Source organism: Moschus berezovskii, chromosome 18, assembly GCF_049115385.1.
Source record: "Moschus berezovskii isolate FMDL1 chromosome 18, NW_MosBer_1.0, whole genome shotgun sequence".
NCBI classification, from domain to species: Eukaryota; Metazoa; Chordata; class Mammalia; order Artiodactyla; family Moschidae; genus Moschus; species Moschus berezovskii.
In genome coordinates this window covers 50,995,188-51,013,199 of record NC_142477.1, presented here as the reverse complement: position 1 = coordinate 51,013,199, position 18,012 = coordinate 50,995,188, and the positions used below count along the sequence as shown (strand labels likewise).

The 18,012-nt window shown below is 37.4% G+C and overlaps 1 protein-coding gene across 1 annotated transcript in view; it reads right to left on the bottom strand.

Moving 5' to 3' along the window:
- Positions 1-18,012, bottom strand: part of ITGA1 (integrin subunit alpha 1) — a 176,077-nt gene that overhangs the window by 96,705 nt on the left and 61,360 nt on the right. Inside the window, exons 2-6 of the mRNA XM_088827682.1 lie at positions 15,462-15,582; positions 6,024-6,136; positions 3,505-3,593; positions 3,273-3,384; positions 2,233-2,360 (exon numbers count right to left, since the gene is read on the bottom strand). Of these exons, the coding sequence (XP_088683808.1) occupies positions 2,233-2,360; positions 3,273-3,384; positions 3,505-3,593; positions 6,024-6,136; positions 15,462-15,582 (563 nt within the window). The remainder of the gene's footprint in view (positions 1-2,232; positions 2,361-3,272; positions 3,385-3,504; positions 3,594-6,023; positions 6,137-15,461; positions 15,583-18,012) is intronic.

Here is an 18,012-nt window from a genome sequence, read left to right as displayed (position 1 = left end):
GAATCTTAGGGCAGGATTGGGTGCTTCAAATGAAAAGGAACAAAAACTAAAGACAAAAAAACCCTATTTAAATTATGTTAGCAACCAACCAGGAGAAAAAATGATTGTTAAAGCAAATTGTTTATGCTTTTAGAGAGAATTACTGTAAGACCACATGAAAGAAAAGCATACTTTTTAGTACACATTTCTTTGAAATGAAAGTATCTTTTTAAATTACAATAAATGAATTTCTTATCTGACTGCACTAAAGGAAGATCAAACTTTAAAGAGCATTTAAATATGTTGTACTTAAAACCGAGTTTGGCAAAAGTGATGGCTTAGTGAATATCCTTCTCAAACCCTTTTGTTTAGAGAATTACTTATGAAACTAGTCATTAATACAGCTTAAGCCAACACAGAAAAAGATTAGAAATCACTGAAGTATAAACACTAAAACCCAACATATAAATAATATACTTAGAAGACTGTTAAAATGTCAGCTAATGAAAAAGTCTCATCAAACGTTCTTCTATCAGAGAAAAATGCAAAAATTCATTAGTATGATACACAGACTTATTCAACAGGTGCTCATTAAAGGGTCACTAAAAAAGCCCAGCAAAGCACTAGGCTGACCACTGACAAGGATAAAAAGAGATATAAAGGCTTCAGTCTTGGGGTCCCTGTAATATGGAGCATGCAGTAAGCACACACACACCACGCATATTAACACAATAATTCACTAGTCCATGGTTTCTCAACTTTAACCTGTGAAAAATTATGCGGGTTGCTTACTTAAAATGTAGGCTCTGTAGCCTCACTCTCAGAGATTCTGATTCTTAAAGTCTAGGGTACAATCCAAGTACCTCTGGGATTTCAGAAGTGGGAATTCCATGAGCCCCACTTGGAGAAACATTGTTATACAGAAGCTCCACGAAGGCAGTGGCCATGTCTGTCTATTTTTCCATGATTATCCAAGCCCTCACACAGAGCCTGGTACATAGGCTCAGGAGAAACCTCCAAATAAAGGAATGAATGAGTCTGGCTAAACTCTGCCATGAACAATGTAAGCAAAATATGACATAAAAACTCAGCAACTTAAGTAGCTCTTCCCTCAGTAGGAAGCAGGTTCCCTTGAGTGAAATCTGAAGGTGCTACAAATGACTCAGTGTGCAGGGTTGCATTCTGAAACTTTTCTCTTTATGGAATGGGGTCCTGGAACCAAGGAAATGTGACCTGACTCTTCTCAGCAAGTTTGTGTCCCTTCCATTCACTGGTAGCATCTGGACCCCAGGGTTCACCCCCATTCCTCTGAATGGAGCCTCTGTTCCCTCCCAGAGAGACACATAACTCCACGAAGCCCACTCTGGCAGGCTGGAATTCAAGTGGTGCTGGACAGAACAGCTCTTCTATTGGGACTCTCACTACTGAAATGTAAAATTAATTATAGCTCTCATAGATGGAAACTTCAGAACTGCAGCAGAGTTCGTTGAGCATATAAGCAATTGATTGTTAGCTGTTTACAAAACTGAGTTGCAGGCACCAATCCTCACTGAAGCAGTGATTATTCCTCTAAAGTAGCCTTGAAGTTGTGGAGCAACTTCAAACATGTCACAGCTGCACTAATTTCCACAAATAGCTACAAAGAAATAAAATTTTTACAGTGTAATAGATAAATGTAAAAGTAAAATAAAATATTCAGACGACCCAAAAATACTACAGATTTTAAAAATACTCCATTTTTTCCCCCCAAGGGCCCCTGGTGGCTCAGACGGTAAAGAATCTGCCTGTAATGCAAAAGACCCAGCTTCGATCCCTGGATCAGGAAAATCCCCTAGAGAAGGAAATGGCTACCCACTCCAATATTCTTGCCAGGAGAACTCCATGGACAGAGGAGCCTGGTGGGTTACAGTCCATAGGGTCACAAAAGAGTCAGACACAACTTAGTGACTAACACAAAAATACTTCAAGACTGTCATGAGTTTTTGGAAAGAAAGGATGGATAAGAAGGTAAAACAGGATGGATAAAACAAGAGGAAGGGAGAAAGTTCATTGCTGGGAATGTGGTAAGAGAGGGGAGAGCTGTGATCAGCAGCTTGAATTCAGGTATGTCAGAGCAGGCAATTTTATATAGAATAAAAAGTTCATCCTGAATTTTAGCTTTATTGATGAATTTATATTCTGAATATTATCTTATTAAAAATCTGTGCATATGTATCTTGAGGACAACAGCAATCAAAACATGAAGTCACATACCTGTGTCTGTTTAGGACCAATATCCATTCTTTTAAGAAGGTCATTTAAAAAAGCTGTGACACTTTCCCAGGGGTAAATGCTGTTAGAACCATCCAGCACGATGACTATGTCTAGCTGAGTGCTACATTCTGCAAGAAAAAGAGTCAATCATGCAAATTTGGCATCTATCTTTAGAGGAATATGAGATGGTTTCATGGTTGAAAGAAGCTCATTTTAAAAGATGATGTTCTTCAGGGCTTCCCTGGTGGTCCAGTGGTTAAGAATCTGCCTTGCAATGCAGGGGACAGGTTCAATCCCTGGTCCGGGAAGATTCCACATGCCACAGAGCAGCTAAGCCAATGAGCCAAAACTACTGAGCCCACATGCTGCAACTACTGAAGTTTGCATGCCTAGAGCCCACCCACCACAACTAGAGAGTAGCTCCCACTCGCCACAGCTACAGAAAGCCCACATGCAGCAACGAAGACCCAGCACAGTCAAAAATAAATAAATAAAATAAACACATAAATAAATCTGTTTTAAAAAAGATGATGCTCTACAAAATGGACACATTACTTTTAAAACCAGGAAAAAAAAAAGTCTTAAATAAAAAGTAAAGGTGATAAATATTCACTGCATTCAGTAACAATTGGTTTGGGATTAACATCAAGTAAAATGCATCTCTACTTAATTTTAATTAACACTGTATGAGTTATCTTTGGAAATTTTTTCAATATTAATTCTGTATATAGTTCTCACTCCATGTGTATTTCAAATGAGTTTATCTTCCTCAAAGAAATTCACCCTTTAAATAAAAACAATGTGACAGCCTTAGCTATGATGATTAAATATGACTCTGTAAAGGTTACTTGCACTAATATCAGTTCCAAAAATAGCAGTGAGGTTTGGTTATATATTGGCAAAGCAAACATTTGCCTAAATTGGTAATGCTGGTAGCCAAGAAAATACTTCAAGTTTTTGGTATGCTCCTGTGTATACATATATCTCATCCATTGCTTACGCTTTTTAAACATTGCAAAAACACTGCATAAAATCTGTACCTTGTACAGGGGCAATGGAGTTCACGACTTGAAATGTGGGGCTGACATCAGAACAGATTCCAGTTGTGTAATGCAAATGTCCACATCGATAGGCATACAAGGGCCCGCATGCCTTTTAAAAAATTTAAAAAATTAAAACCATTAGATTAAAAATTATATAACAGATTTTTATGAAGATTTATGATCAAAGAATTCCTAGTTCATTAACCATCATTACTCTTCCTTTTCTTACCAGAAACCCTCCTTTTGGGTTGGTGACTAAAGTTGATCCAAATGTCATGTTCTCCTTTACTTCTGTGACATTGGGAATTGATGTATTAACTAAAAATAGAAGAAACTTTTATGAGAGTGGAAAACAAAGTAAAACTAAGTGTCTTCTCATAAAAACCTTCTGTCTGCTTTGTTCATATCATAGGACATTCTTCTTTTGGTTCAACTAAATAATCTTCGAAGTATTATTAAGGAGTATAATAAACAAGCGAAGGCAGAAAACTGGCTTTTGTCTCAGAAGCTTTGTCTGGATCACTGTCTCAAATACTTTTGCTGAACTGTGAAAGAATGCACAACTATCAGGGCAATCGGACCATGGGACAGCCTTTCACACATTTTTTTGCTAATTAAAATAAATAAAATATTTAGTCTCAAAAGGTAGATACAAAGTACATTCACACACTCATCTTATATGTTATATCTATATGTTAAAAATGACCAATGACAAAACGATTTCTGGGAAGAAGGAAAATGGGTAGAAGACCAGAAAAGAAAACTCAAACACAAGATTTTAACCATTATATTCATCATCACAGGGACATTAACAGGGTTACAAAGAAAACCAAAGCAAGATTAGAGCAGTGGTCAGGATGTTTGGATACAGACACAATGAAGGGACTACATTTGACATTACAAATAAGAACATTGGGCCCTAAAGCATGCAAACTTGGGCAAAAAGAAGTTCCACTCACATTAAAAAAGGAAAAAAATAAAAAGATTAGACAGGAAAGGCAAAAACTTCTAAACCCTGCTTAGCAGAGTGTTAGAATATTTAAAAGTGGCAAAACTCAAGTTCAAGAAAGACTCGTCTCACTGTTCATGCCTATAATTTTTTCTTACTGTTAAGTTTACATGGGAAATGGAGGCAGAGATTGATTCCTGAAAGGTCACAGTGACCTCCTAATCTGAACACTGTCTTTGTCTCAGAATCCAGTCTGGTTTGCGTTGAAAGCACCTGGAACTGGTCTTGAATAATCTGGATTAGAGGTTTTAATACTAGGGTCGCGCATTCCTGGGATGTTAGGAACTATAGCAGAAACGTTCCTATTGTTCTTGACTTAGCCAGTCTCCATGTTACTGTTGAAACTCTATTCCAGTTTCCAATAATGGAGGAGTAGCTTCTATCAGAACAACCCTTTTGTAAACAAATATAAACTTCAGGAAAAGGAAAAAAAAAAAAAATGGAACAATCAGCCGAAGGCATTGGAAAACAATCCAAACCAGGCAGAAACTGGAAGAGCGTCTATACTTGTAAGAGGAGATTAGCACTAGATGAGTTTCCTGTTTTTGTGTTTGTTTGTTTTCCCCAAGGGAAGGCCTGAGCCAGTGGCTAAACCTCAAATAGGATGCACAGTCTTCCTGTCTAAAAGAAACAGAGGACAGAGAATGGGGCAATGACAGTAATGTCAGGTGAACGGGGGGCGTATTTTGGAAAGGAAAGCTGCAAAAGTAGAGTTTCAATATACACAGATATATTCTTTCCAAATATCTAAATGACCTGAATTGTACATGTGCAGAGTAAACTTCACATAGCCCAGCTAAACAATTAGAAGAATTGAGTAGAGATTTTAAGGGCTTCCCACTGCTGTTTGGAAATTGACTTCAGCCAAGTAAACTGCCTGCTAAAACAAAAAGTTAAGACTTTTCAGACACATAACACGATCTAGAATCTCCATGCTTATAATTCAAAAGTTTAATCCAGGATACAATCCAAAGTTACTAAACATAAGAAGAAACATGAAAATGTAACCTAATCCCAAGAGAAAGGTAATAAATGGAAAGTGACATTGAGATATTCCAGATGTTGGAATTATCAAGTGAAGATATTAAAGCAGCTATTAAAGCTATGCTCTTGAATATTAAAAAAAAAAAAGCTCATAATGAACAAGCAGGAATTTGAAAAAAACTGAAAAATACAGTGTCTTAAGAAAACCTGCAGAGATTGAGTCATTTCCAAGGCACTTAATACTGTACAGAACACTGACAGGGTTCTAATTCCTACACAGATCTAGCAGGAATTTTCTAGTCATGTTCTAACTATGGTATTTCTATCAAATACGTATATTTCAATATAAATTTACCTTGTGCTATTCTCTTTTTTAAAAAATTAAATTTCTCTATTACAATTTCCTTGTGTGCTATTTTCTTAAAAAAATACTAAGTTAAATTTTGTGGAGTAAATGTGACGAATAGGTTTATTTAGAAAATTCCTTTTGTGTTACTGCCGAGTTTACAAAGGATTCTGGACAAGGGAGGCAGTTAAAAGTTATAGAACTAGAAAGATCTTCTCAGTCTATGGCTATTCTATGATGAATTTCTAAAGCAAATGAAAGGCAGAAGGAATAAAAATATGTGAATGATAAAAACTGAAGAATTTTTATAGATGACTTCTGGTATTTTCTTGAGTTGGTTGAAATTTACTTTCAGTGTGAATGCTGGGCATAGTTTAGGATCAGACTTTAACATTCTGACTTGACATACCTGGGAGATCCAACTTTATACAAGGTAATGATTCACTTCGCCCAACTGGACATTTATAGACATCTCCCGTTCTGTTCTTGGGTTGGCCAACTAAAGGAGACCCAATAAGCACCCTGGAAGTTAAAAGAGTCAATTAACATTTTTGAATAATAAGAAACATTTTATTTTTGTTACTGTATGACTAGTTCTAAGATGACTAACAGTAACTCCATAGACATAATTAGAATAGTCATCCTCAGTAATTTAATGTTATTTAAAATAAGCAGAGTGTCTTCTCCAAATTGCAGATTGATTTAATAAAAAAAAAAATAACAAAATACATAGGAGAGAGACTTGAGAATGTTTTACTTTCTTATATCATGTTACTTTAATATATTTTTTATTTGGGGGATGAAAGCATAATTATTGGTTAAACCTGCTGCTGTGTTAATTTACATAACACACATGGAAGTATAAATGAGTTTTTCCCAAGAGGAACTGATAATTTCATAGAGAAGTCAAGATAAAGAAACATTAGATCATCAGATTTAATGTTAGTATATGCTTAGTTTGTAAGTACTTAGAATATAAAGATAGTTATGAGACAGGTTAAAATCACTTATTTTTTAGACAGAAATATGAAAACATTCTAATAATAATTAATGAAAAAGTATAATCATGATTTATTTTAGTGCTAGCAAAAGCCATTTAACAAGGTCCCCTATAATATCTTCAGGAATACAATGGATGAATGTAGTTGAATGTTAAAATACTTGTTAGGATCCACAGCTGCTTATTCATTGCTGGCTAAACAGCGACATCCAAGACACTGATTACTAGCAACCAAAGGACTCTAATTATGTACCCTAAGACTGCATTTGGGGTTGACTTAGTCTATATCTTTGTTAATGACTTAAGTGAAGACACAGAAAGCATAAAAGTATTCTTCAAGTAAATCAGTATACCTATGTGGGCATTCAGAAGTGTACTAACATTCTGGAACAAGAAATTTAAACCAGTAAAATTTAATAAGAACCTATGTAAATATCTTCACTTATCTTGTGTAGCTACATCAGAACAGAATGTGAGAAACCTGATTTAAAACAAGTTCGTGTGAAAAAGTCATGGCAGATTTTGTTGACAGTGAGAAAACAGGAGCCAATAGTGTATTTTAGAGCCAACAAGGCTAATGTGACCTTAGGCTGCACTGCTAGAAATAGATGCCCTGGTCAAGGAAAGTGATGGCCCCTCTGTGCTCTGCACTGTCGGGCCATGTCTGGAATCTCCAAATTAAGAGAGACATAGGCACAATGGAATGTATTTAGGAGGTTATGAGTTAGACAGTTCAGAGTCTGGTAATTTCGTCAGACCAGAGAAGCTCAAGGGAAAATTGGGGAGGTTTAGTGTGGAGAAAAAATATCTGAAGGAGAATTGAAAGGTTGTAAAGGGCTGTAGGTGGATTGGGTATTCCCTTTAAAATTTTTCAAAATTTGAAAGTTTGCCATATATAAAAGGGAAGGGATTTTTAATGGAAATGAGTTTTACAACAATTGCAAATATTGAATTGTTGAACAGAATCCCTAAAACATGGTTGTGATATAATGCCTTTGCAAAGCCATTTCTGATATACATAAATAACCATAAAAATGTTCAAACCTTTTAACACATAATTTTTACTTCTGGGAATCTATCCTAAAAAATGACCTAAATTAGGGGAAACAAGCTTGATGCATAAAGATAATGCTTATAGGATATATATAACCATGAAAGATTCAAAGAAATGTGATCAACAGCAAGATGAATTAATTACTGTAGGGTCATTCCATAGAATATTGTGCAGTCATGAAAAGAACAATAGTTAATAAGACTGCATGGTAGGATAAAAAATTACAATCTAATTTAAAATAAAAACCTACCTAGTTTATTGAAAACTTATGACAAATTGAAGCAAAAGATACCAAATTATATTCAATGTACTTATAAAAGCAATGGTAATAATAGTCCGGATTTATTGAATTTACACCATTCTAAGTTTTCCAGTGGTCATGTATGGATGTGAGAGTTGGACTGTGAAGAAAGCTGATCGCCGAAGAATTGATGCTTTTGAACTGTGGTGTTGGAGAAGACTCTTGAGAGTCCCTTGTACTGCAAGGAGATCCAACCAGTCCATTCTAAAGGAGATCAATCCTGGGTGTTCATTGGAAGGACTGATGCTAAAGCTGAAACTGCAATACTTTGGCCACCTCATGCAAAGAGTTGACTCACTGGAAAAGAGTCTGATGCTGGGAAAGGTTGGGGGTGGGAGGAGAAGGGGATGACGGAGAATGAGATGGCTGGATGGCATCACCGACTCTGTGGACATGAGTTTGAGTGAACTCCGGGAGTTGGTGATGGACAGGGAGGCCTGGCGTGCTGTGATTCATGGGGTCGCGGAGAGTCAGACATGACTGAGCAACTGAAGTGAACTGAACTGAACTGCTCTCTATGTCTTAAGTAATTTAATCTCCAGAAAATATAGCAAGAACTTTGGTGCCAGACTTCCTGAGTTCAAATAACGGTTTTACCCTTTACTTAGCTGTATGGTTTAGGGCAAGCCAGTTGTATTCTCTGTGCCTTAGTTCCTTCATCTGTAAAATGGAAATAGTAAGAGTAGCTACCTGACACAATTATCAAGAGCATGAAATGATTTACTATATATAAAATGTTTAAAACAGTATGTGGCTCATAGCATGTGCTAAGTGTTGGTTTTTTCATTATCACTATATATATTTTCAGATGATGGAATGGAACAACTATGTAGAACACAGATTCAAAGGGAGTACACCAAAAGACAAATTATATTAAGGACGTTATGATTAGATTTTAGGGAGTTTCCCCCTCAATATTTGCAAAAACTTTTGTAATGTGATTGATTAAACTAGTTTTATAGTTAAAAATAGTTTGGAGAAAAGTAGTAGATGTGTTAATGAAAGTATGTAAGTTGAAACTTGATAGATTAATTAAAGTTTATTAAGAACATCCTACATGCTCAGCATTAACATTAATGCCAGGCCCTCAGAATACAAAATGGATAAAACACCATTTTTTAGGTGGCTTAAAACTTAGCAGAGGATCAAATATATAGATGTAGGGTCATTCCATAGAATACTGTGTACTGATAAGGGTTCTGTAGGCATCTGGGCCCAATCTTGTGAGGAACATCTCAGAAACTACATGGAACATATATGAGCATGCCAGGAGCATGGCTGAGGCCCTAAGAGTAAATGCTACCAACTCACTAGAGGACGGAGCAAGAAGACGCTGAAGGCTAATATGTAGGGAGAAGTAACACAGGATTTTAAGAAACAGAGGAAGAAAATTGGTAGGAGTGACCAGAGAGGGAAAGAGCAAATCAGAAAACAGTGACATCAAAGAAGGCAAACTGTCAAGAATGGGAGCCTTAAGTGTCGAGCAGACGTCATTGTAATTAACTTGGCTAAAAATGAAGGAGAAGGCCAGATTAAAAGACTTGGGCTCGAAGGTTCTGGAGTTTATATTTGAACTGTAGGGCAGTAGAAAGCCTCTGGGGTATGATGATAATTGGAAATAACCTGATGTAACAACCGGAGCCATGGCCTATTGTGTATCCTGGATAAGGCAAGACTAGAGTGTGCGAACTCAGTAGGCGGTAGAGTGTGGCAATGGGTCAGGCCTGAGACAGGGAATTCGAGTCGGGACCAGTGATCCAGAATGGGTAAGCAGGACACAGGACATAAAACAATTCTGTGTATTTTTCTAGGAACTATTTGTTCTGACACCAAGCACGCAACTCTGGAAAGAACGTAGATCTCACCACTTAATCCTAAGAAAGCCTCATTTTTCCCAGGCTGCATAAAAATGACAAGAGTCTAGAAAAATACCAGCCTAGAGTTTATGGAATTTCAGGAATCTTCAACATTCTCAAGCCCCATTATCTTGCTCTATTTTTTTCTCATAGCACTTACCACATTCTGACACACAATCTACCTGTTTATTAAGTTTATTATTTATGTTTTGTTTGTCCCGCCCCAGCAGAATGTAAGCTCCACAACAGCAGGAATTTTCATCTGTTCATTCACTCATATATCTTGAGTGACTGAAACAGTGCCAGGTAGAAAACAGGCATTCAATAAATACGTATTAAATGAATAAATTATGACTGTATCAAATGCTGTAAGAATGTGAATAAGGAAGCCCTGGTCGCTCATATGGATAGCTAAGAGGTCCTAATTGTGAAGTTTTTTCTTTTAGTTTTTAGAGGCTCGATAGTTTGCTTAAGCAGAATGCCATCTAGGCCTTTAGGTGTCACAGGAAGCATTTCCATGGGTCAAGGTTCCAGAGAATCCGTGTTGTTATAGAAGAGAACTGGCTTAAGGAAGAAGGCTGGGTTCCACATCCTGGCCCTGTCACACTTACTGTGTTAAACCTTTGGCAATTCATTCTCTGAGACAGTTTCCTGTCTAGAAAATGAGGATATTAACAGTCATATTCACTCAGTCACACAGGGTCAATATGAAGACTCAAAGCACAGTTTCATGAACAATGGACATTGTAACTTTAAATTTTAATGCAAGTTTGTTTTAACTCATTAAATTTAATTTATATTAAATTTCTGCTTTTTATATGACATTATGGCAATGATTTGTCTAAAGATTAAGAGGATTAAAGAATGTTCTGGATCTCATGCCAGAGAAACACCTGATAAACTCAAAGATCATCAAAGTGAGAGAAACACCTCTGCTCCGTGAAGAAGCTCCAAATATAAATGTTTGCTATTCATAATAGTCATTCTTGTCATTATGACTGTTGTTATATTTATTTGAAAGGTAGCTGTCCTCGGCCTGCTGTTTATTATTTATATATTTTTCTTCTTTAAAAGATAGTTTCCTGGAGATTGTTTCACACTTACATTATTTCTTTTCATCTAACTCCTTCTTGATCTCCAAGCCAAAGTCTTTATTGGAGTACCAAGTACCTCCTGCCAGCCATTTTTAAAAAAATCAGCAACAGAGTAAGTGTTTGGTCATCTTAGAGAATGAAGTTATACAGTGGCCCCATGAGCTGCTGTGGTTTTGGTCATGAAAGGTAGCGGGTAGAAATGAGGTAAGCCAAAGAAATGACAAGTTTGGCAAAGAGGAAATTTTAACTTCAAAAGATATTATTAACACTTAAAAATAAATATTATATTAAGATCCATAAGAGAAAATTTTATAGAACTGTTCGTCTTTTTACCTCAGGCTTGAATAGGCTTTATTTAAAACACACATATACAATGGAAACAGAGAATCAGTCACCTGAGCCCACTAATAAAGCTTACCTGGCACGAAGCAGGGTCCTTTAGGAAAAAGGCAGGCAGCCAATACACTTTGATATATATTGGGTTGGGGATGAGCTGGGAAAGTATTTTCATCATGAGAATCTACTTTGAAAAGACAGGCCAACTGAAGTCACTGAAGTCCCTAAGAATGGATGCTTAGACAGCGGTCTTCAACCTTTTTGGCACCAGGGACCAATTTCAAGGAAGACAATTTTTCCATAGACCAGGGTGGTGGTAAAGGGATGGTTTCAGTATGATTCTCATAAGGAGCCGCCACCTAGAACCCTTGGATACACAGTTCACCGCAGGGTTCGCGCTCCTGTGAGAACCTAATGCTGCTGATGTGACAGGAGCTGGAGCTCAGGTAGTAACTGGCACTTGGGGGACTACAAATACAGATGAAGTTTTGCTGTGTCACCGCTCACCCACCGTCCAACTCCTGCTGTGCGAACCAGGCCCTAACAGGAGGTGGGGGACCCCCGGTTTAGACAGCACTCAAGGGAGTGGGAGCACATGCTGGAAGGAAGGGAGGAAGCAAAGAGCAACAGAGAATGGAAAACCCGTATCAACATCTCATTTTTCCCATCTGTCTGAGACCTTGCCATACTAGTGATCACCACTAACTCTGGAAGGCTTCTGCAACGCTGAGCACGTAGGCTTTTCTTCTCTTCAAAGCAAAACTATTAAACCAATAGTACTTTTTGTGAAATATTCTAAACCACAGTGTAACTATTTGGATGCTCCAGCTCATGCTAATCATAATAAAGAATGACTGGATTTAATCAGAGGTATAATGTGTTCTGCTACTGAGAAAACACGTGGTTTCTGAGCTAAAGATACAAAGGTTACACTCCACAGAAAACTTCTGAAAGGTGAAGGGAGATAGGCTGCCTTTTCTGTTAGTTTTTCATGCTTTCCAAAGGTATAAAGTAATGCTTTTCAAATATACAGACTGCACATATTATGCACCAACAACTAACTTAGGCATACTTGATGTAAGATGGATCAGGATGATTTTCTTAAAAAAATCTGAGGTTTCAAAGTTTCCAAACATGACCAATAGATATGATTTATGCCGGTGCCCACCTCTGGAGAAAATAACAAAATTCATATTCTCCCAAATATGTCAGTTATTTTATAATTCATTTCTTAAAATGTCTGTATCCTATCTGATTTTATAAACACTTAAGAATACCCAAACATGTTACTAAAATTTATTTTGCATGACCAGTGGCTGGATATTTTTAGAATGGTATGTTGCTACCATGTCATCCTTAAAGATTTGAATATTTAGATATTTGTTCAGTTGAGTTCAGTTCAGTCGCTCAGTTGTGTCTGACTTTCTGCGACCCCATGGACCACAGCACTCCAGGCCTCCCTGTCCATCACCAACTCCCGGAGTTTACTCAAACTCATGTCCATTGAGTCAGTGATGCCATTCAACCATCTCATCCTCTGTCATCCCTTCTCCTCCCGCCTTCAATCTTTCCCAGCATCAGAGTCTTTTCAAATTAGTCAGTTCTTCGCATGAGGTGGCCAAAGTATTGGAGTTTCAGCTTTAGCATCAGTCCTTCCAGTGAACACCCTGGATTGATCTCCTTTACAATGGATTGGTAGGATCTCCTTGCACTCCAAGGGACTCTCAAGAGTCTTCTCCAGCACCCCAGTTCAAAAGCATCAATTCTTTGGTGCTCAGCTATCTTTATAGTCCAACTCCCACATCCATACGTGACTACTGAAGAAACCAGAGCTTTGACTAGACAGACCTTTGTTGGCAAAGTAATGTCTCTGCTTTTTAATATGCTGTCTAGGTTGGTCATAACTTTTCTTCCAAGGAGTAAGCTTAGATATTTGTAGTTCATTTAATTTTAAATTCAATTGGCCACACTGTTTTTGTTTCCCTGATTTTCACACCTTTTCCATAAAATCATTGTAAGCATGGAATGTCAGAATGGAATCAAAGTATCTGATATCCACAAATACATTCAAATGCTCATGAGCTTTCATTCACATTAAAATGTAAAGTCTAAAACTACAGAGATAGTTATTATCAACCTTTACTTTTTTAATAGAGCTCTAATAAGAGTAACCCGAACCTGTATGTTGGACTTTCAGAGGGCATCTGAATATAAATGTCCCAGCACTTGGTGGGTGTTCTTTATTGGACCCCTGCCAAATTCTGTTCCCTCAGATCACTGTTTGCTGGAAAGAGGCATTTGGGACCCACTAGCCTGCACTGTGGAGAAGGAAATGGCAACCCACTCCAGTGTTCTTGCCTGGAGAATCCCAGGGACGGGGGAGCCTGGTGGGCTGCCGTCTATGGGGTCACACAGAGTCGGACACGACTGAAGTGACTTAGCAGCAGCAATAAGAGTAACAGCCCTAGATAGTGAGTGGAGACTTGAGTTCTATTTTTTGCTCTGGCCCCAAATAGCTATATTTCCCTAGGGGAGTTACTTTAAAAACAAACTTTATTGAAGTATGAATGACCACTTTAATGTATACAAATTGATGAGTTTGGGGATAAGTATATACCCTTAAATCTATCACCATAATCTATACCATAAACATATCCATGAGTTCCAAAAGTTTACTCATGCCCTCTTTAGTAGTAGTAGTTATTATTACTGTTATTTTGTGATAAGAACACATAACAAAATATCTACATTCTAAGCAAAATTTTAAGTATAAAATACAGTATTGTTAACTATCTGGAGAAGGAAACGGCAAACCATTCCAGTATTCTTGCCTGTAAAATCCCATGAACAAAGGTGAGGTGCCTGGTGGGCTACAGTCCATGAAGTTGCAAAGAATCAGACATGACTGAGCAACTCACACGGACTGTTAACGATAGGTGCTATGCTGTACGTGAATCTCCAGGACTTACTCATTTTGCTTAACCGACGCTTGTACCTTTTAATTAATGCTTTCCTGTTTTGCCCTTGTTTGAACCCCTGGTAACCACCATTCTGTCCTCTGCTTTTATGAGCTCAATTATTTTAGGTTCCTCATGTAAGTGGGATCATGCCGTATTTGTCCTTCATCTGGCTTATTTCACTTAGTAAAATGTCCTCCAGGTTCATCCATATTTTCTTAAATAGAAAGATTTTCTTCTGATTTAAGGCAGAATAATACTCTACTATATATGCAAAACATTTTTAAAAAATCTATTCATCTGTCAACGGACATTTAGATTGCTTTCAAGTTGTGCTTTTTGTGAATAATGCTGCAATGAATATGGGAATGCAGATATCTCCTCAAGATCTTGATTTTCATTCCTTTGAATATTTACCCAGAACTGGGTGAAGTGAAGAAGTGAAATCGCTCAGTTGTGTCCGACTCTTTGTGACCCCATGGATCATAGCCTACAAAGCTCTTCTGTCCATGGAGGTTTCCAGGTAAGAATACTGGAGTGGGTTGCCATTCCCTTCTCCAGGGGATCTTACTAACCCAGGGATTTAATCCAGGTCTCCTGCATTGCAGGCAGATTCTTTACCAACTGTACCAGCAGGGAAGCCTTTTTATACAAGTTCCACTTAAAAAAAGCTCACTAAAAATTATATTAACTACAAAGCAAAAGAGCTTTAATATTAGTTTTGTATAGTTTTCAAAAGTTAAATATGCTTTAAAAAATCATACTTAAGTGAACTTAACCAATATTAAGGGGTTTAAAAGTGTATAAAATTCAGTAAGGTTCATTATAAATAATAGACTAAATTCAATAGGTAAGTAAAGTACTAAAAATATAAGCCTCATGTTATATTATGAAAGTGATACTAATCCTCTCAAGACAGCATCTCACATGCTTCCATATACCTCCTGCTGAATTTCAGCTAAACTGCGGACAAAGAACTCTTGGCAGAATAACATAATAACAAAACAATGACTATTTTGAATAAGGTCCTTCCTTGAGGTCAACCCAGGTTTCAACAGAATCACTAACCACAGGTCTTAATACTGCCAAGGATTTTTTCCTTTTTCAATTTCTATTACCAAATGATTAGACTACATTTCCTACCATAAATGATTCGTTCTAAGTCTCATTCATAAAACGAACTGTAACCAAATAATATTTTCCATTACCTTGTAAGAAAACTAAACAACAAGAAAACCCATTGACTTACCATTTTCCTTCTTCGTTTTCATATTGTTGGACAGTATATCCAAACATGTCCTCCACTGGGCCGCTGAAAGTCATTGAGTTTTTCACATCAACATTGAATGACACACAGAAGCCTAGAACAACTTAAGAGAGGAAACAAACATCCAGTTACAAAGAGTTAACTAAGATTCCATTATGTTTTGAATTATTAAGGCATTCTTGAGGTTACCATTCAAAGCTGGTGCTTATTAAAAAGAGCAATGACGCTCAAAGAATGGGAACAACCAGAAAGTTCTGCAATGTTAACTGTATTACTGACTGGAAATCAACCTAATGACTTTAAAGAACATAAAGATTAACATTCAAACAAATTCCATAGTAATTTAGTATCTGTACCATTCCCAGAACCAAAGATTTCAGAATGTGTGGGAAGGAGCTGGCAGAAACTCATATGACTAACGCAGCCACAGATAGTTTTCCAGTAGTTATCCCTAGATCAAACCATGGCCACCAATGAAATGTAAACAGCTTCATTTTCCCATTTGGTCTACAGAGGATACAAGCATCACCATTTAAAGCCTCGAAAGAGGAAGCTTTCTCATTGCTGCTTCAGAAAGGAAGGCAAGCTGACTGTTTCCACCCAGTAATGGCCTCCTATGCAGGCTTGAGATTTGCTCTGCTTCCATCTCTGAATCAAGCAGGGGGTGGAAGCTTGTACACTGAGGTCTCCTGATTATGTTGGTGGCGATAGCCTCATAGGTGGAGAGGCTAAATACGTTGAGATTAAATTAGATGATTCATCTAAAGAGTTTACTCAATGTTGGGTACATACTACATATTCAGTGAAGGTTAAACTGCTTCAATTTTTTGTTTGTTGTAGTTCAGATAATGGAAATCCTTTATTGGTGAGATTCTTTTCTAAAAGGGTTCTACTGCTGCTACTGCTAAGTCGCTCCAATCGTGTCCAACTCTGAGACTTCGCGGAATGTAGCCTATCAGGCTCCTCTGTCTGTGGGATTTTCCAGGCAAGAATACTGGAGTGCCCTCCTCCAGGGGATCTTCTCAACCCAGGGATCAAACACACATCTCTATGTCTCCTGCATTGGCAGGCAGTTTCTTTACCACTAGCACCACCTGGGAAGTCCTAAAAGGGTTCTTCAGTTCAGTTGCTGAGTCCTGCCTGACTCTGCGACCCCATGGACTGCAGCAGGCCAGCAGGCCAGGCTTCTGGGAGGTGCCAAATTCTCTCAAATGGATGGTGTCAAATTCCATCTTTGGTATTTGTTTTTAAAGCATACTTGTAAAGTTCCAAAGTATTCCCCTCTTCAGTTCAGTTCAGTTCAGTTCAGTCGCTCAGTCGTGTCCGACTCTCAGCGACCCCATGAATCACAGCACGCCAGGCCTCCCTGTCCATCACCATTCCCCTCTTAGATGTAACTAAAAATTCTTCCCGAAGAATATGCTGTTATAAAATGACACAGCATCATACATAAGGTGTACTGAGATGACTAAATTCACTCTTTTGTGTTTTACAGCTACATGTAAACAGAAAAAATTTTCTTCCTTATTCACTGTATACTCTTCCATAAATATAACATAAATTCAGACTCGAATTCATTCCAGGCTTTAATTTATAACTTTCAAATTTTGGTAACAATATTAAATGCTTATTTGATGCAGAAAATTGTACATAACTTAGAGAAAAAATTATTCTTCATAAAAAGATATTCTGTATACTTATTTACAAAGTCTTCTTTTAATCTCCTGACCTGGAAGATCTCCCCACTTCAATATATTAAGGGCTTAACTATTAAGCCCTCTTATTTTTTTTTTTTTCAAATCCCTCATAGAAGTAATTATTAAATACTACCTACATTGTAACTACAATGTAGTGAGATTTTTTGGAAAAGCACTTAAAGGTAGGGACTCTTATTCATCTTTCTTAACCTTTCTCAAAATCTAGCATGGCTCTTTGTACACAAATGGGCAATAACATATCCATAGAATGAAAGATAACACATTGAAGGAGAAAATGTGCCAGCTGCCAATAGAGGTGGATTGGCAACCATTTCGTTAGTTAAGGAAGACTTTATGGAGATGGAAATTTTCAAGTTAGATTTTTAAGGAGAGGGAGAGACACAGCTTGGCAGTGAGAAGAAAATGTGTCCCAAGGATTTGGGAGAGTCTCTGCAAGAAATAAGATAAAGGACCCGACAAATATGGTTACAAGATCACAGAGGGAGATTTGCCTGGCTGGTGTGGAAGATGCAGGAAAAGAATGGGTGGGTAGCACAGGTCCATTTATGTACACTTCCTGTACATTCTTCAAGGATGATGGAGAACAGCTGGTTACCATCTTCTGCATAATGGCTTTTCATGTATTTGAAGACAGTTTTAAACACTGTTCACTCTACCCCAAACTAAATAGTACATGTTCTGACTCCTCAGTTTTTTTGAACACTTTCAACAGATTATTTTTGATATGAGAGATATAAAAAATAGTACTCTAAACAGCAGGATTTCTCAGCTTTGACACTATTGACATTCTGGCTCAGAAAACACTTTGTTATGAG